The 27,988-nt window shown below is 41.5% G+C and overlaps 2 protein-coding genes and 1 long non-coding RNA gene across 9 annotated transcripts in view; 2 read left to right on the forward strand and 1 right to left on the reverse strand.

Moving 5' to 3' along the window:
- Positions 1–1,804, forward strand: part of HFM1 (helicase for meiosis 1) — a 38,188-nt gene extending 36,384 nt beyond the window's left edge. The window contains exons 35-38 of the mRNA XM_027814464.2: positions 333–393; positions 672–771; positions 1,166–1,323; positions 1,607–1,804. Coding sequence (XP_027670265.1) covers positions 333–393; positions 672–771; positions 1,166–1,323; positions 1,607–1,673 — 386 coding nt within the window. The 3' untranslated portion in view covers positions 1,674–1,804. The remainder of the gene's footprint in view (positions 1–332; positions 394–671; positions 772–1,165; positions 1,324–1,606) is intronic.
- Positions 1,317–15,834, reverse strand: LOC129737217 (uncharacterized). Its single transcript, XR_008734784.1, has 3 exons — positions 14,637–15,834; positions 8,769–8,868; positions 1,317–1,667 (listed from the first exon to the last, which is right to left on the reverse strand). It is a non-coding gene; the product is annotated as an uncharacterized LOC129737217 (long non-coding RNA).
- ZNF644 (zinc finger protein 644) overlaps positions 13,654–27,988 on the forward strand; it is an 81,314-nt gene continuing 66,979 nt past the window's right edge. For 4 of the 7 annotated variants that reach the window (XM_055725097.1, XM_055725099.1, XM_055725098.1 and 1 more), the window contains exons 1-2: positions 13,963–14,121; positions 16,834–16,979. The gene's annotated coding sequence lies outside the window, so the exon portion shown is untranslated. Of the gene's footprint in view, positions 14,122–16,833; positions 16,980–19,255; positions 19,339–22,661; positions 22,746–27,988 lie in introns of all 7 variants that reach the window. The other 3 variants (XM_027814400.2, XM_027814401.2, XM_027814402.2) reach the window with 3 other exon arrangements.

Genomic DNA, 27,988 nt, shown 5'->3' on the forward strand with positions numbered 1-27,988 from the left:
CCCCCAGATTTATTACTCTACCTTGAATGTCAGTTATATTGAGGCAAATCTAATATGGAAGGGAGAGTTGAGAAAGTCATACTTAAGAATTTTTTGATGGCCTACAACTGCATATTTGTTATGTTATCTGACTTCTTATCTCTGCTTATGTTTACATTAGTCCAAAACCCACAGAAGAAATATTTCATCTGTTAAAGATATTTGAATAACTTTCAAACTATTATTTATCATATAATGTAAAATATTTACAAGGGGTTTCAGCTGTTTTGTGACTCAGTTTTTAAAAATTTCATTCTTATATGAACATGGAAATACCTGCCTTCAAATTCCAGATAAGTGTGAACCACTTTGGCAGTATACGGGAAGCAAAGCCACAAATGACATTTCAAAAGAGTAAGCATTATATAATTTATTACAGTTTTGTTCAGTTAAAAATACTGTCTGTATTTCACATGCATCTGTATAATTAAATGTATAGAAGGTTGTTCACTCACAAAAGTGAGTGAAATTTCAACTTTTAAAAGGTATGAATTGTTGAATGTTTTGTTGTTTGGTTGTTGGAGTTTTTTTATTTAAATGTGGTGGGAAATAAAAAGAAAATCCTGAACTGGATAATAAATCATTGTGCACATCTTTAAAAATACTTAAATTATTCAACTTGATATTTTCAGTTCATGCATATTACAAGATGAAACCAATATTCAGAACTCTGTTGTTTCTGTGGTTAGTAGCACATCAGAAGTGAATTTATCTGTACAGAGTAGAAATATGGTGAGTAAAAATATTTTTATAAGAGGTTTTCCTATAGTTAGAGTATTGCATGTGTAAATATATTTACTATATCTGACTTATGAATCAGTTTGGACATACTGCATTTCTGAACCTTTCTGTGTCATCCAAACACACATGTGTCCTGTGTTCAGTGTGATATTCATGATATGAAGAACTAGGACTTGAATTTACTTTATATAGCATGACTTCAAAACTATTTACTAAATCTGATTGTGATTCTGCAAGTCATCCAGTATATAATTATATTTATTATGTGATTAATCCTTGTCAAATATCATAATATCAATATAAATATCTGTATTGCATACTACAACAATCTGACAGTTCCTTTTTGTTAGTTAATCATATAAGCTTTTTAACATTTACATTGCAGTTCACTTTTCAAGAAAAAAAGCATTCAAATCCTTCTCAAGAGCTGAAAAATGTACAGTGTTCTTCAGTCTCAAAATTAATCTCAGATTCTTCTAAATCCACTAGGAAAGAGGATTTTTTTTTTTTTACAGAACAACAGGAAAAAGAAGTGGATCCCAGGTAATAAAAAGTTATGTATGTTTTCCTGTTGCCTCAGTGTTTTAGTGCTTAGTCCTTCATGGAACACAGATCTTTAAGTGATGTGTTAATTTATAATATTAATTTTAGAAGACCAATTTTCACAAAAATAGTATCAATTAACTTTTCTTAGAAAGGAAAACACTTTAAAATTATTTTGTTTGTCATGGTGTCTCTTGGCTATACTTTGTACAGTGTTCCTGATCTCATAGGTTTTGATGTATTATACCTAATTTAATTTTTTAATTTGTTTAATCTTCAGTAGATATCTTCTTGATGATGAAATCAATGATGTTGAGCCCTTTCTTGGAATATTTGATGACCTTCTGTAAAACATATAAACAAAATTCATTGTAAGTGCTGGGGGCGGGGAAAGAGTTACAGTCATCTTTAAAGAGTGAAGCCTTCAAATCCAGTTAAGAGAATTTAATTTCTGTTGTACACTTATTTACCTGTAGCTGGCTTGTGCATAGAGTAGATAACATATCTAGAATTCTATAAAATAGTCATAAATTTTGTTATTATCTTATTTTGAAAAGTACTTAAATATTTAGTTGTTGACCTTGCTGTTTTCAGGATTACAAAGAAAAATATTGGAGTGTGTCAAAGGAGAATAGATCTCAAATTTAAGGTGTTTTTATAAATAAAGTAAAAATCACATAAGGGAAAGTAAGCTATTTATTACATGCCCTGTTCCACAAGTATTCTTTAAATGAATGAAAGACTCTTTCCACAGAATTTCTTAATGCTTTTTGGTTTTGTCTTTCAGTTTTCTAATGCTGTTTTTTTCATAGCACTGATTCAGTAAAATAATAAAATTTACAAGTAGAAGTCATAGAATGGTAAGTTATCCTAGACTATATTCCTTTTGACCGTGCTTTCAACTCATTAATGAAAAAGGGCAACTTCCTTCAAGTAAATGTGTTTCCAGACTCTCAATAAACCAGGTGTAAAATGTCTATAAACAGTATTCTAAACTTGTGTTTGGCTGTTCACTTTGACACCCAAGGTCATAAAATGGACATTTTTGCATCCTAGTACAGATTTAGGCAACCAAGCATTGTATTTGGGTATCTTCTTGTAGCTCTAGTGTTTGAACAGTAGACCTTGCAAGTTCAGTGTTTAGAAAAATACATAATGTTGCCTAAAATCCAAGGGAATGTTAGTTTTTACTGATAATTATTCAAAATGTGTGGAATTAAAGTGTTAAAATTACACATGGAACCTTAGTGGTCTGTTCTTGCAATACTGTGGTGCAACAAAATGCAACCATGTTTTGCTGCACCACCTGGTTGTATTTTTCTCAGCTAATAACAATGTACTTGACTCCAGTGTTTCCATACACTTTTGACTTTCTGGTTAACTCTTTCTCCATATGAAAGAATGGCCTAGCACAAGCAGCCTCAATACTCAACACTCAATATTTTTTTGACTGTGCAAATTCTAGCAGGCCCAAACTTATAGCTCATTTTGCTGTACCTCAAATATTTCACTGCATCTGATAGTAGTATATCAGATAGCTTTTTGTCTCAATTTTTTTTTAAACTTCCAAACTGAGGTAACTCAGAATACTATACTGTTATTTAGCCAAGCAGTTCTAGTCATGTACATCCTAGTCACCTTCCAGTTCTGTGTCAGGGTGAGACGCAAGAGTGTCAGTGTCAGTTTAGGTGCCCCAGAGAATTTTCCCTTGGCTCCCTCTACCATGCCAGAAGAGCATTGGTCTCTCACATGGAGATGTTCCAGGTGCTCTAGGGCACCCAAGTTGGTACTTGATGCTGATGTTTAAGCACCTGACTCTCTCCCTACTGCTTGAAATACACAATTTTTTTTCAAATTTATAGTTCGTATTTACATAGAATTCTTTAATTGCCTTTTTATCCTGCCTTGCCCTGGGGTTTTAGCTTGCAACAACTACTTGAGCTGTTCCTCAGTTTCTTCAAGTTTGACAAAAGCTTTTATGCAGCATCACAAAGCTGAGCTTCAAATATGGAAAACAGGGGAGGAAGGAGACAATTAATATATTTTTGTGATTATATAATTTATATAATTTGTATAATCTCATGATTATACAACTACACCTTTCCAAAACCTCGCTTACCTGCTGGTTGCTCAGGCCTTGCCTGCAAACCGGGAATGCTTTAATGGCAGGTGCTGCACTTTTTCCTGCTAGTCTGCATGAAGCTCCTTCTAAAGATTCTGAACTGTGAGGTAGTGACCATAGTGGAAGTTGACTGTGTTTAGGTCTTCATAGAAATTAATAAGGTAAGCTTCTATATATTTTTCTGTACTAAGTATCTTTGGAGGATATAATTTGGTCCTATTTCACCACTGAAGGTGTGTTTCCATTTTTCTCTGAAATGTTTTGGTAGTTTATATGATGTCTAGAAATTAATTTACATTATTGCCATTTTTGTTTCATTTTTTTGTATAGTCTAAATATAACCACTTGGGTTTGGTTAGTTTATAGGAGTAGGTTTATGTTTAGATTGCTATAGATAATTGTCCTTGCAGGTAGCTATTTTATTTTATTTTTCTCTCAGTTTTCCCCTGTGAAGGAGTTCAGTAGTTATTACTTGGTTTCTGCAAGATTCAGGCTGATTAATTTTCTGATACCATATTCAGATTTTTTCCTTTTGATTTTTAAAAGGCTTAATTTCCAATTTGATCCGTAGTCACAACACATGATAATAAATGCATTTCAGTACTTTCTAGACTATTAAGAATACTTTGCAGATGGTTTATAAGATGGTTTTCTGTGTTTTTCACAAGAAGTAGGCATCCTGTATCATCCTTGGAAAATTACAAAATTGTGCTGTTGCTGCTGACAGCATTTCACAGATTTCAGAATATAAATCCTTCAGTACTGCAATGCCTTTGTAGTAATACTGAACCTCTGGTACAAAAACATTTTTCTAGAGATAAGTGCTTAATTTGGCATTGTTGTTTTGCTTCATTATTCATATTAGCTCTATGACTTTTTAAAGTCTAAATCACTTTCAGAAAACCAGTTCGGAAGTACTTACATGCTGAAGCGTTCTCTGTCTTGGGAGAAGGAATGACTTCTTGTGTGGTGACATTTGTTATTGTTCCATTTTTCAAATCATAGTAATTGAAGGATCAAAAGTGATAACCATAGTAGGTCTCCATGGCAATAATTAATTGCAGATACACAGTGACTATACTTCAAAAAGAATACAGGCAGAAAGAGCAAATTGACTGCAGAATTAGAAAAACCTAGTAAAATCTGAATTATTTCTTTTTGAGTTAAGCTTCAAAATTGAGGTAATTAGAATTAGTATACTACCGCTATGTTTAGCCTGGCAGCCCCAGTCATGTACATCCTAGTCACACCCCACTTCCGTGTCATGGTAAGATTTAAGAATGTAGAACTTACATCCTGCCCATCACCATCTTCTGATTTCTGTGGACATCAGATGGCTCCCAGGAAGGAACGGTGATGTTTCTACAGAGATGGTTTATGTGAATGACCAGAGGACCAAAATCCCTGGTCATGCCCCAAGAGGTAAGTATAGACATAGCTATGAAGAGCTGTAATTTTAGTCGTTTAACTGAATCACCTTAAGTGATTAAACCTAGTTTACTTGGACTCCCTGTGTAGTCACTAGAAATAGGCAGACACTGTCAGATGATTCAGAAGGTAAGGGGGCTGAATTGCTCTTTGATGGAACTCACCAAATTGCCTATGATTAAAGTGACCACATGCAGTTATTATGGAGAGGCTGGTGTACTGTAACTTCACAGCCAGGCTCGCTGAATATTGCCTTTCTTGTGCACATGAGACACCTGAGTTCTTTTATCCACGTAAGGATCCAGCTTTCCTAAGTTGAACAGTCTTATTTCTGCACAGCAAAAGATGGCTGTGCTCTCCTAATGTTACTGCATGCAGCTTCCTTTCAGGTGCTGCCCAGAGAAAACAGATTAATTAAATTCAACAGGATAACAACAGACAATTTCACTAAGCTACTACCAATAGATAAAATACAGACTAAAATACATAAAAACATTGTTAAAAGTCTGAAAGGATCCTTGGTTTTAATTCTGCATAGAGTTGTAACATTAAATGAGTGGCTTCAGTTTGAATCAGTGGGATTGTGTAAGTAATTCTTTGGGGATACAGCAGAATGCCACAGAGTTTAGTCTGGGGATGATTCTATAAAATTTACATTATAAAAATACTGTTTCCCATAATGGAGTAGTGAAAGAAAATTCAATGTGACAAGAAGTCAGATTTTACTATCTTACTTGCCTGATTCTCCATAATAAAATACATGCTCATACCTGCTTTTAATTTAACTTCAACTTCCTTATATGCTTCCTTGTCCTATCACATATATTGGTTTCAAAATATAAACTGAGGTCAACCGTATCTGTGCCTGAAGAAAATGCAATACACACTCAAAAACCATGATCTTCAAAAATTGTTAGCAGGAAAATAAGTATAGTGTTTAAACATGTTGCCAGACATGTTTGTGTATAAGGTACATTTATAGCATATAGAATACTGTAAATGTATATTTATTGTAAAATTTAAAATTACATAATATTTAAAATTACATAATTTTAGTTGTATGCAACATTTGTCATAATTTTAATTATGTAGACTTTTTTCATGTATTCGAAGACTTTAATGAGTAATTGTTAAAATAATAACGGCAGTTGCAACAAGTCAGACCCTTGTTATTGGGGTGTATTTTTACTTTGATACGCCTTCACAGAATAGTTATGCGAGGTAAAAAAGTTAGTGCTTTTAAAGGCAGTCAGTATAATAATGAGTGAACAGAAGTCACCGTATGGAACCAAAATGTACCTGCAAAACAGTTAAACCCAGTCATTTTGTAGACCACAAATGATAGGTCTCTAAGCCATTGTCACAACAGAATCTGTGGCATCTCTTCTAAACAAAAGGGTATCTTGCATTACATCTTTGTCACTCCTTCTGCTTTCTATATAGATGCAAGAAAGCAGTATCATGTCAGGTGTTTTACTGACAGAATCTTTAAATGATATCCATGAAATGAGATCCATTAATGCCTCGGGGGGTTTTCTAGCTCCCTTGCTTAATAAGGAAATAGAAAAGAAGGTAATAGTGAGGTAAAATTTACTTCCTGCAGAGGACTAACACTGCATTGAGTTTACTGAAGCTTTACATGACAATAAACTGAGCCACATACAGTGTGCTGATAGTTTACAGTGATCAAGTTCAGCTTGACTGAAGAAAATCAGATGGAAAAAGGGCAGTGGTTTTTTGGCTGCCACTGTTCAGCTGAAGTAAGAGCCACCCCAGGTGAACCATGTTTCTTTATTTGTTCTTTAAACATGTATGAGACAAAACTGTATCTGTCCAAACCCTCACTTTTCTCCCAGTGTTAGTAACTCTTGGTCTCTGTGTGCTCTCAACTGGTATTTCAGATGGAGTGGGCTGGGGTAAGGAGTGCATCTTCCTAAGTGGTAGGGGCCCTTCTGTCCTTATCGTTACATGGTGCTGACCACTGTTGCTTTTGCCTGTGGTGGTGGAGTGACTGGAAAAGCTGTGCTACTGTTAACTTGCAGTCCTGCACTACGTGTCCTGTTCTTAACAAGAGGTCCCCATCCAGACAGTTTATACCAGTTAGGGAGAGTTGTTGCCCAGTTAGCTTTAGTATGCTGTCTACCATGCTAAAACACTACATTTTCATTCTGGTCTTGTGGGATGCAAAAGGTGTTCCTGGGTCTGTCCTCCTGTGGTTTTTAAATGGATTGTTTCCATGTGCCAGGACTTGAGGGGCACATCTGATTGCTGGTGTGTGAAAATGTTACACATTTTGCAGAAACGCAGTAGGTTATACTGGGTGGACATACTTTATATAAAGATGTATGCTCTTTCAAATATAATGAAAGTACATAGATACAATAACAAGGAATTTCTTCCTGTATTTAACATATACTATGTACAGCTGGCATGTAGTGACAATACAGACTGTCCTTTTGATAGATGCTACATGGCAATTTCTATGTTTTAGATAGGTGAGCATAGGGAAAAAAGCAAAACATTTTATTTTGAAGACTGTAAGGGTATTTTGTTTATATAAATAAAACAATGTTTCTTTTGTAACTGTGAAACTTCCTATTAAGGGATGCATATAACTTTCAAAACAAAAAGATGCTTGTAACTGTAAATGGCTATGATATATTTGCTGCTCCCCCACCCATTTAGAGGCAAAACCTATTTATGAGGCTTTATTAAGTGCAAATAATTCCCATGGCTTCAGCACAAAAGAAACAGCTGCAGAATATAGTCTGATTTGCATATAAATGACATGATTTCTGCTCAGAAAGAGATATTGAAAAATATATGTTTCTACAGCGAAAACCTGATAGTCACACATATTAAGGTCAGCTTATGTAACTTTTTTTTAAGCTGCTGCATGTTGATACCTGATCCCACTTTCAGCTAGATTCAGGCTCTATCAGTTGTGCCTACTATGAAATTGTGAATTTCTTCTTTTGAACTAATTAAGCTGTCATTTGTAGAAATAGATTCCAAAACATTTATCTCAACAGTTTACACACTTAAAAGTGCTCAGAATATTTATTGATACAAGTGGACAACGCCAAACTTGGCACTTTTAACTTGGCACTTTTCCTTATCTTCAGTCCTGTTAATTAGCAATGCAAGGGAATTCCTATTGTTTGGGTAAGACAGAAGAAGTCCTGCTAATTTGCTCTAGTCACTTTAATAAATGTTAGGATATAGTTAAAGCAGACACAACAATATTACTTTTTCTGTCCCAAATAGTTTCCTCAGGTAGTGTCTTCTATTAAAGATAAGTCTGTGCTTCTAAAATTTCTGCTTGACATAGGCCACCACTGCTTAGCCAAAACAAAAAAAGCAAGCATTTCAAAGCTAAAGCTATATATGCCATTTTATCCCAGATGTTCCAGCTCACTGCACAAATTCTCTGAAATATATTTATTTCAGTAAAAGTATAACTCTAGATGATTTTGATAATGAACTGTCCTCAATATAGTAATCTAATTGCAGAATTTGGATGTTAGGCTACTCGGCATGGCTTCGGCACCAATACTGATCCAGAGGTTAGGCATCAGCAAAGCCAGGCTCTGCAGAACAGACCCCTACCACTCGCAGGCAAGCCGGCAGAGCAACCCTGGATCCCTGAGGAATACCACTGAGAAGTCAGCTAGCATGAGAGAAAGCGAACACAGGGTTCCAGTGTGGACTAGCCACTTCCCGCCCTGAAAGGCCGTGACAGTGAGTTTGCAATGGAGTGTTTACTGACAGGCTTCTGCTGCTGCCTAGATATAGCCCAACATAAAAGATGTTGGAAAGCCAGGCAGTAAGGGGTTCGGAAAAGACCTGCCAAGCCTTGGTTTTCAAATCCTTGCTTGGCAAAGGCCTTACTGACCTGAATGCCGTTGCCAGAAGCCGTAGGTTGTCCACTCGGAGAGATTGATTGGCCGCAGTGAATTGTCACGAGTCTGAATGCCTCTTGGAGTGGCTTGATACTGTTTAGTAAAGAAAAAGTGAAAGTAGTGCTGTCTAGAAACTTAGACGTGCAGGTCAAAACTTTTTAGCAATTTCTTTTAGTTTATAAAGGCTATTAGTTTAACTGAATGAAAATGAGGTATTAGAGTTTATTACTAGGGTTCTGAATTACTTTTTTTTTTTTTTTTTTTGGTTGTGGTGTAATGTTTTAACTTGTCCAGACTTGTTAGATTACTGGGTGCAGGAAATAAACTTCTTTTATCTCAGGGCTCCATTCTTGTGTCATACATGTTATGCCTAGAGGAGTTTTTTTCTGCCAGCTGGGAATTTCTACTCAAAGGATAGTCACCCAGCAGCTGGATCATTAATATTTTCAGTATCTCATGAATTATAAAGATTTTAAGCTCTGAGGTCAGTTGGGTGGTTTCTGAAAATACATAGATTTAAAATAGATAGATTTAAAGGAAGCATTCACCAAAGCATTCAATAGATGTAAAAGGAGCACTGAACATATTATCGAATAATTTTAATTCAAAAGTATGGCGGTAGAAGTCATTAAGTAAGTGTGGGCCAAGAAACAGATGTGCTTATCTTGTGATACACCACAGATGTGCATTGCAGAGACTGGAGGCTTGCTCAGCGAGGAAAAGAGCCGGTATTAGGAAGATAAGAGGTACAAGTGGATCTCCCTCCCGCTCTTCCTCTCGGGTGCGATTGTCTCAGGCAACCATATTAGCAGAAGCTTAGACGCATTCTTAGCTTCTGGAACAGATTTACCAAAGTGACAGTGCATACTGAGGATGATAGTAATAAAATGGGCAGTGTGTTCTGGAAGAAAATAAAGTTGGCAGCTTGCAATGGTGGAAAATGGCTTCGGATAAGCATGTGGTTCAATAGAAATTAGTCTCTGTCCATAGACTTCATAGCAGCCAATCAGAACTGCTTTTTCAGTTCAAGCAGTTAATAATACCCCAGCTCTGCAGCTTAAGGGATACAATTTTCAAAATTATTGTAGTGTGGGACCGATAAATTTCAGCACAAAGAAGGCAGTATTCCATATAATTTATTTTAGATTTCCATCTAGGGTATGTTCTGACACTCCACATGAAAGTCAAATTGTCCATGTAAAATGGTTTTCAGGTGATAAGTTGACCCCTGGGGTTTTAGTAAAATAATAGATTCAGAATTCTATCTGACTCTCCAATCTATAAAAGCTAGTTATCAGCTGTTTGAAGGATTTGATAAGAAGGAGGGGGGAAAAAAGAGCTTTTGTATAGTGACATTTTTCTCATTAATGGGGACAATGTTAGAATCACAAACTCCTTCTGGATTTGGTAGTAAATACTCTGCTGACATGTGTTTTGGGAGGTGGTGGTTCTGTGTGAGGAGTGTATGTGTCTAATCCTCTGTGATATGCATACGGAACAAGAAGTATTTCTAATAGACAAGCACAGCCCTTCAAAAGAAGGGCGTTTACTGTGCCACCATCTGGCCGTCATTTTTATGCATTCTATCACCAGAGCCTAGCTCTGCAGAAGTTTTGCTGGAGGGTGACTGAAAACACTAGAAGAGTAACAACATAAACATTTTTCCTTCTAGCACTCTTCAGTATTTAAATGTAGCGCAAAACCAATGGTAACCTGACAAGAAATGAGGTATTCGTTTAAGTTCCTGTCTGAGCACTCTTACAGGACCTGCTGTAATGTTTTTTCTAGTTGGCTATTTAATTTAATTGTATTTTCTTGAGAGTATTTACACGGACTTCCGAGCGTACCGTGTGGCTTCACTGTCAGTTTAAGCAGATCCAAAGTTGGGTAGAGGCTTTGCTGCATTTTGTTTTAATAGATGGGTGTGCCTGCATGTATATGCGCATGCAGCACTAGTGAGTAACAGGGGAAAGGTGACAGTAAGATGGACTAGTCATAGTAGTCTACTAGACAGTAGAAGCTTGCCTAATAAAATGCTAAAAGTGTGTTTACGTTTAGTGTAGGTGCACATCCCTTTGAATTTTGAGCAAAGAAAATACCTCCTGCTTTTTAAAATCGACTATGCTCAAGAAAACGTGACTTTTTCTAGTCTGTGTAAATGAACAAGAACCCAAGTCCCTCTTCAGCTGTTCCTCATGGTAACCACTGTCTTGGATTTTCCCTGCTTCTGTCTGTGCTGAACATTTAGTTCACTGCAGAAGTACTGCCTGTCATATTCTGTTGCTGGGACTTTTGCAGGGCATGAAGAAGGCTGTGGGGAGGGCACCTGTTTTCCTCCTGCATTCTGGGTGACTGGGGGAAGAGGCAGCTGTCTCCTCCTCTGAGAGGCACTGAGCAGTGCTCAGGCGTGGGGACATCGGCACCCTCACGTTGGGTAGAGAAAGGAAATACAGCGAGCCAAGATCTTGTAAGCAACATTGAGGAGCTGGGATTTTGCTTGCAGGATAGAGACAAGCTTTAGAAGTGACAGGAGAAATGAGAGTTCCCTAGAGCAGGCTGAGTGGTGCCTGTGGTGCTCTGTGAACCATTTGGAAATTTTCAGATTGGAAGTAAGACTGGAAAAAAAGATACACTCTGCAGTGACACAATGAGAAGAATAATTTTCAAGCTTTTTTATTTAATCTAGCTCTCCAACAGATCAGACTTCTTATGAGTAAAGAATAATTACGTCCTGCTATTCTAATAACACCTTTTAGAAATCTGGATTCTGCAGGTGTGCTTCTCAGAAGGAAAAGCTTCTACCTAAAAACAGCTGCTAATTCAGGGTCCCTGCGGACAGGATCAAAAAGAGCTAATTATTCTTAAGCCTGGTCTTTTTCTGGTTTTATTTGGTTGGTTGATTTTAGCTTTACAGAGATAATTAGGTGCTGGTACTGCAAGTGGGTAAGTTGTAACCGATGTGGGACAACCCTGTCCACTCACCTGTATGAACTCCTGCTCGCTCAGGTGCACGAGCTCTACCGAGCTCCGCTGGAGTGTGCACAGAAGTGTCTGTCGTGTTCTTAAAGTGCTTTTCTTCTGGAAGAGCAGATCTGAGGACCAGAAGAGTTTACAAGTAACTCTGACTTCTGCTACTGACTGGATTTAATAGGCATTAAGGCTTTCCAAAGTAGCTCTTATGTTCTTTGGGCTGTTTGTCACTGTGAGACTGATAGTAAAATGTGTCATCCAATTGCAAGGTTTCAGGTGGTGGCATGGAAACATTTACCTGTCCATTGCAGGCCACACCTTTTGCTTACTTGAAGCCCTGTGAGAAATTGTTTCCTTTCCTGGGGTGGTATGATGCACAGAAGTAAGTAAGTATTTATCTGTATTCCTTCATACCCTTCATACCTTTGGGAAGCGCTAGGCTGTCACAGTGTCAGGTGCTGTAGCTGTGTAAGTGTTCACTGAAAAACCTGTGACTGCAGCCATAGGCAGAGCTGGTGTTAGACATGGAAACACTGTGATGCAGGCTTGGGAGGAGAGTCCCCAGGCTCTGGATCAGGGAAGGCACACACAGCAGCCACATGTCCAGCGTCAGCCTCCTCAGAGCGGCTTGCCCTGGGACAAGGACAACAAGCCATTCCTCCAGCAGGGTAAGAATACAAGAAAGCCTCTCATAGATGTGTTTTTATGAACAAGTCCCTCGCATAACTTTTAATGGGGCATCTGGCCTAAGATTTTTAATTCAGTTCATCTTGTAACTAAAAAAACACAGGAGGAAAAAATACTGGACAAAGTATTGCCTTCTTCAGTGGCCCACCTTTAGGAGCCATCTGTTGTCTATATGAAGTGCTGAGACTTCTGGAGCAATGTAGGCATGTTGAGTTAGGGACATTGCTCACCTTCATTGCCTGTATTTCGCCCTGTCTCTCCTATGGACAAACTTTATGCAGATGCCACATTTTCTACTGCAAGACAAGGTCGTGCTGACTGGCCAGATGTTTTTGGACATTAGTATGGCTGGAACGTGGTTGTGAAGACACGGGAACCTCACCAGTAGTGAAAGTACTCACAGAGTAATTCTGTGTTAAGCATGTTCTGGCAGAAAAGCTTGTTGGTGCTGCTGAGCTCCGCTCCTGCCCTGTGCCAGCCGGATTTCTGTAGGCTTGTGGTGCGAAATCAGTTAAAACAAATGCGTAATCTCCAGCCCCCCGCCCCCCCTCAGCCCCCTGCCACCTTTGAGAAGCTTGTCTCCTATCACTTGGTAATGCTGTTATTGCTAGAAAAAAGTGCATGTGTGCAAAGCAGACTAAAATGCCATCTTCCATGGTTGTATTTCACTCATCCTTAAATTGGTTAATAGCCTTTGTTTCACATATACGACAAGTGAACTACATAACATGAAGAAAACAGATGCTATTGGTGGCTATTGGCGTATTTTCAGTTGTATTTTTTGTCTGTAGCTTAATTCACCAAGGCCTAGCTCTGCTTGTTAGCTTTAGAGGAGGTTGAGAGTGCTTGGGATGCTCCAGGATTCCATCCCAGCTCCACAGCTCTCCACACCGCCTGGGAGCTGCGTGGGGTTTTGTAGCTCTGGTGCAAGAGCTGGGACAAGAGCAGCGCTGTGCTCGCATTGCCAGTTACTACGTAAATACATGGGGGAATGGGGAACAAGCAGAATGGGTGATATATATCCGATATAATACGAGCGCTGGCTGGCATCTGGGAACAGCTGTGCCTTCCCGCTGACTCTGGCAAGAGATTTCACAACATATTTCTTTAAAAAAAGGTCACCGAGGAACACAGTCCCCAGGATGCACCGCACACTCGGTGCTTCAGCGCGTCTCCCGCACGGCCCCGCACGGGCCGCTTCCCCCTCGCCGTGGCGCTGGCAGCCGCCGCCCCGGGGCACCTCGGGGACCGACCGACCGCCCCGCAGAGCCGCGGCGCGGAGCCAGCCCGCGCGCCGGTGTCCCCAGGCGCTGCCGGGCCCTCGGCGGCCGCTGGGCCACGTCTCGGGGTTCGGTAGTCGCCGCCCGGAGCGGGGGGGCGGGCGCGGCCTCCCCCGCTCAGGGTCCGGCGGCGGCCGGGCCGGGCGCTGCCCGCTCGGCTGCGGCGGGGCGTTGGCGCGGCGCCCCCTTCGCTGCCCCCCCTTCGCGCGGCCGTCGCCATGGAGACGGGCGGGCCCTGCCTGGCGCGCGGCGGGCGGGGCGCGGCGGCAGCCATCTTGCCCGCCGCCTGCCAGCGGGGCCTCGGCCCGGCGGGGGCGGCCTGTCAGTCCCGCCCTGGGGTTAAATTAGGCGATGGCGCTCGCGTCTTGCCGTGCGCTCCAGCTTGGTGTTAAGTAGCACCGAGTGCAAGGTGAGTGAGGTACTGCAAAAACCGAACCATGGCGTATTGCACTGTGTGTGTCCAAAGCCCTCTCGAGGCACCTCATGATGAGGGGCAGAGCGCGCGGGGGAAGGGGTGCCACGGCGGCTAGGCCGCAGCGACCCCGAGCCGCCGCCTACCCAGGCCTCTGAGGGACCCGCTGGCTGGGCGCGCAGCCGGCCTTAGACAGGTTTTTGTGGATGTAAAAGAGGTGTCTGCCAATACTGAACACTGGTATGAAAATGTAATTTAAAAGCCAAGGCACCAACTTTGCCGTAGCACTGGCGAGAGCTGTAATTTTAAATGGGGGGGCAAGCCTAAGTAACAAAATGGCCACTTACTGTGGGCTTGAAATGTGTTTCAACAAAATTATTAAGTAAGGGACAGATGTGCTGCAGAGGGAAGGTTTAACACACCATCCTCTCGAGTTTTTCCAGATGAGGGAGTTGTGCGACCCACGTCGGAGCTGGAGTTCCCTGATGACTTTTTCGCTTTGTCATTCTTACCGATCGGGTGCAAGCCGAGCCAGCCAGGAGGCGAGGGCCACCATTTTGTCACCTTCTTCCCAGCTGCTGCACTAGTCGGTGCTGCTGCACAGAGCCGTCTTTGTGTGTGTTTCCTCCCTGCGCAGAGCCCATCTGTGTGCCTGCCTGCACCCAGCCAGCTGATCGTCCTTTATCGTGTGGAAAAGGCAAAAAGGAAAAGTGCCTTTTCTTTAATGCAGTAATAGGTTATGTGACTTTTTTGGGGGGGTCTCAGAATTTACTATCTCCTGAAAAGGAAACTGCATGCCCAAAGAAGCTCTTGGGCTGACCTCCTATCTCTACGTGTGCAGCCCCAGTTGGATGCCGGTGGGGGGAAGGGAGCAGTGGTGAGACTGCTTTGCTCTGCTCTGTCCTGTCCTGACCTTGCTGGGTTTGGCTCTGCAGCTGGGGGCGGGTGGCCCGTGGTGACTCAGCCTGGGGAAGGCTTGGGTGCCCCTGCGGTTGTGGGGGGGGGGCTGCACACAGACCCTTCCCTACAGGAGAGCTGGGTCAGCATGTGGACTGGTGTCTATCTTCACATTCCCTTTCAGAATTCATAAGATGTTAACTTTCAAAAGGGAGGTCCCCCTTGCGCAGTTATGTCAGTGATTTTTGGTTTTCAGCTATCCATGCATGAAAAATGACTGTAGGAACTGTATACTCCCATGTATGAGTAATGACTACATGGGAGCACGGACTACAGTAGTTTTGCACTGAGACTGCTGCAGTTTACATGCTCTCTTTGGGAACGTTATGAAATGTTTTTAAATGCTGGTGCATGTTAATGCATTGATTTCAATCAGTCTTTTTTTTGTCCCTTTTGGATTTGTTCAACTTAACAGCTAGCATGTCTCATGTTTGCTCTAAGATACGCCTAGCAAATTAGGCAAATTAAAAAATGCATGCAAAATATGGTGCTACGCACATGTATCAGGTTTGCTATTTATTAATAGACTCCAATTTCCATATGATAGCCTGGTGGTTTTTTTTAACTTTGGCTCAATGGAGAGTTTATGCCAATTACATGTAGTTTAACAGCTTTGAAATCTGTTTTTTGCTTTTTTTTTTAATGCATAAAGGCATGGATTCTGTTTCAGGTTTTAATTAAACTCTGCACTGACTTTAAAGATTCTATTGTCCTTTTCATTTAAATAGGACTTTTGTTAGATGTTTAACAAGACCACAGTGGGGTAATAAATCTAAGCAATTGTCCTTATTAGGAGTAGATTATCCTCAAGAGATGGAAAGTCACAGAAGTAACTAAAACCATTTGTAGAGACTGAACTAAGGCTTTTTCTTCCTGAACATTAAACAGACTTGCGAATGACTTGCTTGGGCGCTCAAATTAAATTAAATGATATGTTGTTTATTTTTCACATTTTCAGTGTAGGCTATTTGCATTTACTTAAACTTTGAGTTTCATTGAGCAGAATTCACTCCTGGGTTAGGATCTTTACTTTCAGTATACAAGCTGTAAGTGAAACTCAGTATACCCTGCAATTTATTTTGTTAGTAACCCTTGTAACACTTGCAGTTCACAGGACCCGCTGACCTAGTGAGTGTGTTCTTAATTCATTTTATGTGCCACAGTAGATGAGTCCTGACTGAAGAATTAGTCTCGCATTTGTCCCACACCTCAGCCAAGTAGAAGAACTGCAGAACATGTAGCAGTGTGCAGCTTGGCCAAAGATCTGGACTAAGATGCGTGTTTTTTGTCAGAGAAAACTTGCCACAGAACCAACAGTTCTGCCTGTTTGGCCTTTGGGTGTTTACACACTGCTAGGAGGTGAAAGGGGATTTGACTCTAATGGTTCTTTTTGTTTCAGCTGTTTGCTTCATTTGAGTGCATTTTCCATTCTGTAGGTGCTCAGGCCTTGCTCTGTTGCTGATTTTATTCATAGGTTGGCTTTTGATGGGACATCTTTACACACAGTCAAACCCTTAATTCGTGCCGTAAGTTCAATTCCCAACTTTGTTACACACATTGTAGTACATTTTTTTTAAGCCTCCAGGTATTTGGAAGCTCTGTTTTGTGGTGCCAGGTTCGAGACACTCATTTATAGGACTTCGTTCTACCCAGAAACCAACAGGCAAAGGCAGAATAAGACGCGTTGTGAGACAGGCGGGTCTTTTTCACTGGCTTCAGTTCCTGTGCTGACTGAGCTGCTGCCCTCTGCAGAGCACACTGCAGGAAGCTGGACTCCAGGGACACAGCTGCACGTGACCCACCCACGTCCGCCTCCACCGGGAAGGAGCCCACAGCCCTGCTCAGCAGATGAAGACAAACCCTTGGTTGCTGCAGCTGCACCAGCTTTCAGCCACCAGGTATTTAATGTCTTGAAGCTCTCCTGTCCGTGGGCTCCTCTATCCCTGTCCTGCAGGCCGGCGACTCTGTAGAGGCAAGTACTGTCAGCCCCCAGTCTGCTTCTGCTCCCCACATGGTACTCTGCTATATTTCTCTATTATGAGACTTGACCTCAGCTTTTCTTGTCTTCTAAGTGACCCTGTAGTGATACTTCGGGGCAGAACAAATTGTAGTTGAGGAACATAGCTCATGAATTTTAATTTCTTAAATAGACAGTTGCTACATATTCTAGGCAAAAGTGCAGATTTTGAGTTGTCTTCTGCTTTCCACATTACTCAAATGGCAAGGATTTGGGGGCATGGTAAGTCACAGAGGGAGGTGGAAAATCTGGTGCAAAGTGAGATAATGTTCTTCAGCACCATGGCTTCTCTGTGCCTTCATAGGAAACTCAGAAAAATAGGAGGTGCTGAGAGCAGATAAGTCACCTGGTTGCTGCTCTGCTTTTGGTATAAAGCCAGGGGAAAGCAGGGGGAGGAAATGCACACCCTGGCTTTTAGGGTCAGATTGCAACTCTTCCTTCCTCCCAATGCAGTGAACATTCATAGAGTGGCAAACCAAGCCGGAGTCCTGCTACTGACTCAATATGACTCAGTGCGCAAGATTATGAAGTGGCTAAGAATGCTCAGCCTTTGGGACAGATTCTGTGGAAATTAAGTGATTCTCCATCCCGTATTGTGTGGCAATTAGGCCTGATTTAGGCAATGCTGTATCTCAGACAAAATCCATGGGGCATAGTTTTGCTCCAGATTCCCATCAGCATGCGGGATTTTTCTTCTGTTTTCTTCAGCAGCAGGGCCAGGAGATAACCTGTTCTTCGCTCTGCAAGGTGAGATCAAGAGCCCAGCTCTGCACCTCGCTGAGAGATGTGTCTTGTCTCTTCCTTCTTCCCTCCACCGCTGTTTCTGGGGCTCTAAGCAGTAGTCAGGCAAGTGCTGGGGCTCTGTGCCTGCAGTGTGAAGGTGATGAGGTGTGTACAAGAAATGCAGGGCTAGCTAAATGGACTTCCACTGCTTGCTGATGTGCATGATCTGACAAGATTCCCTTCTTGACTTGCACTCTGAAGGAATGTGTTTTTTTTCCAGTGCCAAGTATATACCACAGCATCAAATGTGGCTAGATGCTGTTTGCACATTGGCTGTGCAGTGAGCCAGCAGGATTCTCCCATGTCTGCAGCAGGCTCCCTGGAGGGGAAGCAGGCTGCTCAGAAAGTCAGGGGGGTACCTGTGCATCACAGGTGTGAAAAGCTGCCCTCTTTCTGCCCTGAGGCACAAGCTTGCTTTCATTCTGTGAAACAGAAAAGCTGGGGTCCAGCAGTGGTAGGTATCCCTGAGTATCTGTAAGATGAAGGTGGTGTGTGGGTATGAGAAATCCAGTTTGCTTCCCAACATGTGTAGGTGAAGTTTGGGTGGAAAAGTAGTGGGAATGCTAAATGATTGCTGCTAACACTTACTAAGATGACAGCAAATCTCCTCTATATTAATGTTCAACTTTTGAGACTAGATTAAATCTTATTTTATTAAAGGAGGTAGGAAGCCTAGAAGTAGCTCTTTAATCTTCAACTGGAAAATACAATTTTGAAATCCATTATCTTAGGAATGCAGTAATCAAACAGAGTATTAACTGATGCGAAGCCTACTTTGAATGTTATTTAAAGTACTTCCCAGATGGAAAAAAAGTTGATAGGATAGTGTCAGGTTCACTTGGACATCTGCTTTGCGTATGCAGTTGCCCACACAAGGAAGAGAGGTTGATCAGCATATATTTTCTGGCTATATGATTGTTTGGGAACTGTCAAAGGCTAAAAAGTAATTATGTGATTCATTAATACTTCCATTTGCTATTTGTTCCAACAAAAGGCTGCTGGAACTGTATCAGTGTTATTTTATAAGCACAGCGCTGCCCATGAGGACTTCATCACAATGGGTACCCAGCATCCTGCATCTTCAGGAATCTTGAATATTAGAGAGAAAAGACATTAGTCAGTGTCTCCCCCACTACTGCCGACCTGTTCGCCTTGGCACAGTTTTGATCTCCCCTGGTCAGTCTGCACCTGATACCATGTATACATGTGTCCTCCTGTTCCCCAGACTGCAGCACTCACCTGTTTTTCCCAAAAACTAGTGTCGCATTTCCTTTCTCCTTCCCATGTTTTTCATATCTTTGCCCATTTGTACAACATACCTGCTCTCTCTGTTGTTTTCAGCTTCTAATTTAATACCACTGGTGAATTTCTTAGTCTCTCTGCAGATCATTAAAAAGAAGCTATATGGGACTGCTTGTGAAAGAAAACACTGCATTCCCAAGACAGGTTGCAGACTGGTGTGTATCAGTATTGTTTCGGAACTTTTAGCTTTGTTTAGTTCTTTAACAGACGCAGTGTGATCTCTGGATCTCTTGTTTGCCACTTCAGTTTGAGAATACAAGGAACACAAATTCAAAGTTGCAGGACTTGAAAGGACCTGTGCAACCCTAGGGAAAGGGCAGTTTGCCATGTAAGCAAAGCAAAAAACCAAATTAACAAAATCTCAGGCCAGTCACAAAACCAGTCTTTCCCCAGCCTGTGGGCAGGTAAGGGAAGCCCTTTCTTCCTTCGGGCTCTCTGTACAGTCTGTTTCAACCCACCATTGTGCTCAGTGGCAGAAATGGATGTGTGCCTGAAATACCGTCACATAGTGAAAGGCTGAGCTGGCCTGCCTGTGGTGTAAGGTGAGTGAGGGAAGTTCTGCTCGTTGTTGCCATTTTGGTTCTGCTCCTGAAAGAAGCCAGGAGACACATGATTGCTTTAATCCAGCAAAAATCTCTGGCTGATACTGCCAGGAGCATTGGTGTGCTGTGGTGGGTGGCAGAGTTCAATGAGGGAACAAATCCAACTGTGAGCTAGCAAGTTGCCTCATCAGGCCAGTACGAATATTGGCATTGACACAAAGGAGGGAGTTTGTTGGGGCAGGAAGGGAAGATGGGCTCACACAGACTGAGCTATGTCACCACAGTGTCAGTGGAAAGTGAGGCTCTTGGTGCATGAGTCTCTCCCCAGTTCCTGGGTTTAGGATGTGGATGGCAGTGGGCAGTGTCAGGCAATGCCCAGAGTGAATCTGTGCCCAGGCATTAGAGCAGCACTGGACTGACAGACTTTTCCCTTAATTTCACTTGTGCTCCCTGCTGGAGTTTCTCACTAGGAAAGCTCTGGTTCTCAGCCCTGTGTTAGGCCAGAGGACATGGTCTTGTAGTTGCGCCTCTGGGTTAAAGGATGGCCTTGGGTAGCCATAGGATCCCTGGAAAGCACCCTGCAGGCTGCATCTGCTGGTACAGGCTCTCTTCCTCCTTGGTCTTCCTCAGCTGCAGTGCAGGAGGCAGTGCAGCATTACCTGGGTGGTAACTCTTTCTTAATTGAAATTCAGACAGTGTCCAAGCAACACAGCAGTAAATAAACCGCTTGTCCCTTTGTATAGTCTCACATGCTTCATGTTGCCCCTGCCCTGCCCCTTGCCCTGCTATTAACTAGTGTTAATAATGTTGTGTGCAACTCCCCAAGCATACACTGGGAATTGGGGAGTGTAAAGGGTGTCTCGGAGAGCTGGTATCAGCAGTGAGTGTTTGAGGCTGGATAATACCCACTGGTGCTGCATGAATTTGCTGTCAGGTAACTATAGATAATGTTTAGCCTTGGTCAACAGCAGGGCTGTAAACCGAAACAAATAGCTCAGTCCTGATTACCTTTCCTAGAGGGAATGATGCAGAAGGAAATTGATTTAAAAATTAATTTTGAAATGAGCTCAAAGCTTTTTAGCAACAAGTTAGAACTTTAAAACATCTGATATTAACAAAAGAATCTATTTAAAATAATGGTAAACTGCCACCTGCTGGTAAAAAAGTAATGCACCTAATGAACAAGCAGACGTTTGAAGTGATAAACAATTCTTTTGTATTTGACATGCTACAGTCAAATATATACATGACATGGAAGCTGCATATGTTTATTTTACTGTTTTCCATCTTAATTTGCATTTTCATATAGAATATGCTAAACAGATGCCTATAACATAACTAACTATAACGACAAGCGCAGAAAACCAAAGACAATAAGAATAAAGAATGAGGACTAATAAAAGCAGATGAGCGATCAGGATGGTGACAGCCTCCAAATGTGTCCTATTTACATTGCTAATAATGAATCACAAGAGTCACTTCCTTTTTTGATCCCCCTGGTAGACCCTGCAGTATGACCAGAATTGTAGCACTGAGAAACATTTCCTGGCTTCTTCAATTTGATGTGTGTGTGTGTGGTTCCTTAGTCAAGCTTGTAAATAGGAACTGGGTCTTTAATTGTTCCTGATTTAAGTAGGTCATCTTCACCAATACACAAATCTCTTGTCTTTTTGTAAGCCAAGTCAGTTATTGAAAGGACATGGAAAATACTTATTACATAAATATGACCAAAGAAAATAATTTAACAGAGGACCACTCCCAAATTGTATGGCGTTACACAACCAGTTTCCATAAATCACAAATATATGTGCACTACAGGGGAGAGACTATCAGATTTTGTGTTTGTATAGTGCTTACCAAGTAGGTGTGCTGAACATGACTGGGTCCCTAAGGTGCTGCTGCACTATGAATAGCAGTATTAGCGTGAATTACCTCCAATGCAAACATCAGGCCACTTGCCTTTTTCATACGCATGCAATTTTCTTTTATGATTGTGGTTATTCCAAACATAGCCCATTGTTTTAGCAAACTGATCTCATCATAGGAAAAGTTTAAAACAGGCAAAGAAAAAATAGGTCAGTTCTTCCTTTGAAATCAGAGAGAAGTGTGTATTTGTAATATTTCCCAGGTTTATTTCCTTGGAGCAGGTTTGGCAGGTATGAGAGGAAGTTAAAGATTTATTTTTGGTGCTATGTACCAGATGTCATACCTACTCTTCTGAGACAGTTGCTTTTATCTCCAGCAGTACCTGCTCTAGTAGCAATGAAAAAAGTGACTTGAATCCCATTTAAAGCATGTAGTGTGCACTGTTCACATGACACTAGAGGAAAGGGAAGGCTTGTTTGGGAGACTCTAGGCAGAGTCTTTATGCGTCATCATAAAACAAACATGTTTGCATCCCTCTCAGCAGTGTTTTGTCTTTTTGAAGAAGTGATGAATTAATGTGTCCAAATCTAGAGCTTGCAACCCCAGCAGAGGCTGAAGGTCTATGAAGAAGTCCAGTTTGAAGTGACGTATTTATGTGGATGACTTTGTAGCATCCAGATAGTTCTTTGTATGGAACCATTTCTGGGGAATCTGGTGCTGTGTGTATTCCATTCATGCTGGTCTGAATCAAATGCTGCTCAGTATCTTGCCTGATGAGGCCCTGCTGGGTGGCAGAGGAACACAGAAAATGTAGGGCCAAATCCGAGTTCAGGAAAACACCACAGCTTTTTTTTACTTTTAATCTGTGGAGAATCTAGGCTGTGGTGCCTGGTCACAGAGGCATATACCCCCTGGGCCCTGTTTACTGAAATGCTCCGATAGCAACACAACATGATCAAAGAGAAACAGAGCCAGGGGAACAGTGGTGCCCATGGATACCTGTTAACGGGCGGGAGCTGAAGCACACAGTTGCCGTCAAAGACACTACTGTCCTCTGCTTTGCTCTGCAGCACTTCAGTCTCCCTGCTAACGGGGCTCTGCCTTCCAGCTGAAGCGTGACTGATGGTTGAAGTGACAGTCCCAGTTTACTCCAGGTATGCCACTGACCTGCCTGACCTGTAGGAAAGATAAGGTAAAGGCAATTAAAGCAGCATGGTCCTGTAGCCTCTAAGGGCTATAAAAATGGAAACATGGGAAACAAGCTACATGAAGGAAAGAAATGAGGATGGGGGTTCACTGTTCCCCGCTAATAGGCTAAATCAGGAGTTCAGTGAGACTGAGATTTGACCCAGCGAGAGAAAGGAGATGAATAACTCATGATCGAAAGATAGAGCTGATATGTTATGCTAGAATCACTCTGTTCAAAAAGTCTCCTGAGCCATGGAGAACTGGGGTGGGCAAGGGTGAAGAGCAGATTATAGTGATAGGAGGGTATTGTCATTACATAAATTGGAGCGGTTCAGGTTTGTTTAACTATTTAATGTCATATCCCATTTGTCTTTTCTGAGCTTGCTTTGCTGTGGGATGGGGGAGATCATGCTGATAGCACAACTGGTGGTTTGTCTGTTTACTCTCTCTCTGTGTCCAGAAAATTAAGCACTGTGTCCTGCCTATGCTATGTTCAAGGTTTGGCAAAGAGCTTTTGATGGGTTTGTCAACCTTTTGGCCAACGCTTAATCCTGTTTCCTTTTCATACTACCCCTCCTGTACTAAAATGGGAGTGGTCAGGCTAAATAACAGTTAAGCTACTAGTGATTTGCCAAGGAGCAGGAGTACCATTAGTCAGTGGCCAGTTTCTAGCAAAGTGTAGTTCTCAAGATGAATTGAGATGCTTGTCTTTGCAAGGATTACTGTATGGTGAACTCAGAAATATGATACCTATCAGTTAAGTGCTGTTCAGAAAGCAGTAAAAGATTCACTTTAAAAATCAAGAAGCATGAAATAGATACTATTTCACTGGCACAGAGAAGGGGGAAATGCTAAGAGAATCATGTAATGGCTGCACAGTTGTTAGTTTCTGTGAATATAGTGACATTTGGAGATGTCTAGTATTCATTTGAAATAAACAGCAAAATAAGACTCGTATGCTATATAGTTGTCAAAGCCAGGCGCAGCAACCGGCTAATATGCTTATCAGTCAGGCAGTGTATACAGAGATATTCTGCTTTCACACTGTCTGCTGATTGGAGTTGGGCCCGTGAGGAAGCCAGGTGATTAATCTGCAGGGGTTTATTTTTTCTGAACTGTTAATGTCCTCTGTTTCAGAGCAACAGCCCATGGCTCATTAAGCAGGGAAGATTTGAATGCAAGTGTGAAGGGCAGCACACAAAGATTCTCCACACATCTCTTGTTTGAGCCTTGGAGATTAGAAAAGTGAAGTATTGGAGAAAGTTTGTCCTGTGCTGGGGCTGAACCAGTACTTTCTGAAAAGCAATGGTACTGTTAGAAAATACTTACGTATTTCCACCAACAGGGATAAAATCTAAAGCCACAAGGCTCTTGTAAGGTGGTAGTGGACACTTGGTACTTGCCCAGAAATGCACAGCTGCCACTTCAGCTGACCTGCTGTGAGAATCATGCTCTTTATAAATCTGTTGCTCCATTTCTTTGGTGATTACATCTCTCTCTCACTGCGTTCTTTCCACCCATACTGTTGTGTCCTCTGGCATCAGATGCTGAGAAAGCAAATGGGGCTGCTGAGTCTAACTGCCTCAACAGAAATGCAACAGGGGAAATAAATACTCAGCCTGAAAGATTTTGCAATATTAGATTAATCTTAAGGGGATCATCTTGAGGTTATTACCCACCATTTATAGGCTGTGTTGTACCTGTTTCTAAAATTAATTTCTGCCATCAGCTGAAATGTTTGAAAACATGTTGATTTAGAGAAAATATTTTTTTCTGACAATATGGTATTAAGCATTAATTTATTAACACCAGTAACTTTCTTGAGAAATAGGGAAGTATTTCAACATTGTTTTTGTAGGTGGGGAAACTTAAGGCTCAGATGTATAGATTTAGATCTGCATATTCTAGTGTCTGCTAATTAGGCCTTTGGCCCTTCTCACTTTCACTCAAGTCTTTTCCTCACCTGAATTCCTGGTCATGGAGCAGATGTGTCCTACACAGCTCCTGGCACCTCTCTGATTGCATCCTGTGAGCAAGTCCATGCTGGGAGGTAGTCAGAAGGATGGGTTATAGAAAAGGGGCAAGGAAGATGAGTGAATGACCATCTTGCTTCAGGCTGTAAGAAAGATCCGCTAAGCTCCCATTTTAAACCTAGGAATCCGGAGTGGAGGCTGGCTGCACTGGGACCAAGGCTCTGTGCTTCCACTCACACATGTTCAGATTGGACAAAGCAAAGACAATAAGCCAATATTGGAAATACAGACTAGAGTTGCAAAATCATGGGCTCAATCTAATAATTTACTGGCTCCAGAAACAGGAGACTGTTGTAATTATCATGGACAACAAGGTCATTGGAAACAGGAGTACCCAGTATAACAAAACAAAGCCTCCCCAAAAGACCTCTCAGTCCTATGGTGCTCTGTAGGCTGCTCTATAGGCTGCTCTACATGTAACTATTACATTATTAGATATTAACCCATGATCTGGACTCCCACTGAGCTGTGGAGGTGCAGTGACAGTGGGAAAGGATTGAGGATGCTTGTGAGAAGGAAAAGCAAGCAGCTTTTAAGGGTTTCTGGGCTTTGCTCTCTGCTGAACCTCTACTGTTTTTTTCTTTATTTTTCTCTCCTGTTATGCTTTAAAGTTCTACTGTAAACAATTAGAGGAAATTTAGCAATAATATTGCCTGTGGAGACTAGGAAAGTAAGAATACATTCTACATCACCACTTCCCTTTGTGTTTTTTATCTTGTTTATCTTTGATCAGCTGCAGATGAAATAATCAGCTAGCTGATTTCCCATATAGGGCTGCCATTCATGCTGATGAAACTCTGCTGACATGGGAGTATGCTCTGTAGCAGTCTAGCAGTATCCTTTTCTTATTCCAATATGCTGACAGGTCACTCAGGGAGACTAAAAACTCTATTCTGAAGTGGAAAAGAAACTGCAATTTCAATTTTGTTTTGATTTAAAATTTTCCAGCTACCTATCAAGACCAAATCCATGAACTATTTACTTAGAGTAACTGAAATACCCCTATTTGAAACAGTGGATATGCAAGATTTAGCCATTAAAGAGTTGGGGTAAAATTAAAATCCCCTTCAATAATAACTAAAGTCTGAGAAAATCTTTCAAGAAAATTAAACACTTGATCAGAAAGAGAGAAGGGTAATTGTCGAGAGCATAAAGATTAAACAGGAGAGTTGTCTCAGAGAATAACCATCAATGATAAGTAGCAGGCAGTTAATAATATCCCCTCAGGGATCTTCTTTTACTCATGTAGGTTTTTGGACAAATACAATATTACATTTCTTATAGTTAAAGCATGAGAGAGCTTCATGCCATTCCAGAGTAGCAATAAAACTTTGGTTAAATAAGGACAGCTGGAGAGGTGTGGAAGGGGGTGACCCAGAAGCTGAAACAATGGGGAACCAGTGATGGTTCTCTCCAAATAACTCCTTTTTAACCCTCAGATTCTGAGACCTGTTCTTAGTCTCCCTGACGTGCCTCTTTTTTCATATCCATAGCACTGTATTAATTCTGAGATTTTGTATGGTATTGCCCCTCGTTATATAGCAGCTGAAAATGAATGAGAGACCACGTAGACTAAGGGTGTGATTCCATGTTGTAATTCAGAGCTGGTTTAAAGCTTGAACATAAAAATGGTTGAATTGGCAGAATTAAAGGGATGGTAATCTGCAGCCAGGGGAGGGTGCATAGGATGGAAAGGATGGGAGCAGGAGGGTCTGGGGAACCTCTCAAGCCAGCTCTGCAGCTGGAGAAACTGTAACATGAAACAGCTCACTTGATCTCTCATTTTTCTTCTCTTACTCTCTCCTTCTATGTAATTACAATAATAAATCTTTTTGTTCCTTAACCATCTTTTGGCCATTGGAAACATTTAAGAATTAATGCAGTTCTCACACATGATGCACATGTTCTGCATGCCCCCTTGTGTCCCTCCATTTATTCATTTATCATGTACACACAAAATTCCCATAAAATATTAATCTGAAATACAAATCTTTCTTTGCATCCTGGGAGCATTTGCATATAGTAATGTTAACGAGATTATTAGTTCTGCATGCACAGTCTGTGGACTGCATACAGGGCCAAATCTTTCTCAGCAACTACGCTGAAATCGGTGACAATTTCAGAAGCATTGTTTTCATATTAAAAATGCTGAGTGGAAAGTGACAGTTTCTAGAACTGAAGTATTGTCCTTAAAGAAGAGGAGTTGAAGCTTAGTCATCTTTTTTTTTCTTCTAAGAATTCCTCTGTAAAAGGAATTTTATACTGTTCTATATTTCTGCCCAGTGGTTCCTAGTAGATTATTACAGTCTGGAAACAAAGGGATTTAATTTTTATTTTAACAGTGCTGAAATCCATGGGGAATCTGAGCATTCTTTTCTCTTTCTTCCTTGTTGGGAACATCAGGAGTAGGTACCCATCTGCCAGTTGGGGCTAGGTTGTCGTGGAAGGGTCAGAATGTGCTGGTGTGGGTGGACCAAAAATAATTTAGTGAGGCTGGAGAAAGCATCATTTTCTCAGAGGTTACAGAGTGAAAACTGTCTGAGCAGGCACTCGGTGACATGGAATTCCCAGGAGGATTCTCCTGTGGTGGCAAAAATCTCTGCACCTCTCTCATGGGTAGGGCTGTCCTGCCTTCCACAGAGGCAAGCCCTAGGGCACCTTGGAGGCCTTTGGAAGCTGTCGGGGGTGGGAGGGCAGCCCTGGCAAAGGGACATGTCTCCTGGCCTAGGCTTTACTCTGGAGGGAGGCAGGGAGGGAGCCAGGGAAGGACAAAGGGGAACAATTTTGTCTGAGCCTGATGATACTGCACTGGCCTGCTTGGATCCTTCACCTTCCAAGGCAGACTTAAGACAAAAAGTAGTAACAACAATGAAAGATGTGTTCTTTGGACTGCACTTAAGTCCCACCAGACACAGAAAAATCAGGGCACATTACATGTACCCCCTTCCCCAGGTTCAGTTCACCCCCTAGCAAGTAATTTTGTTCTTGGTGGTAGATTGGTAAAAGGTTGTCTTTCCCTCGGTGAAAGCCACTTCATTGGAGATTTCCAAAAGAGTTTTACTGGGAAAGGCCCTGCAGCTGAAGTTGGAGTTTTCCTTCTGCCAGGACAGGGAGAGGTGAAGAGGTGGTTGCCAAAGCTGAGCAGGTCCCTCCTGCCAGGTGTCTCACCCCTCAGG

This window comes from Falco cherrug, chromosome 12 (genome assembly GCF_023634085.1).
Source record: "Falco cherrug isolate bFalChe1 chromosome 12, bFalChe1.pri, whole genome shotgun sequence".
NCBI classification, from domain to species: domain Eukaryota; kingdom Metazoa; phylum Chordata; class Aves; order Falconiformes; family Falconidae; genus Falco; species Falco cherrug.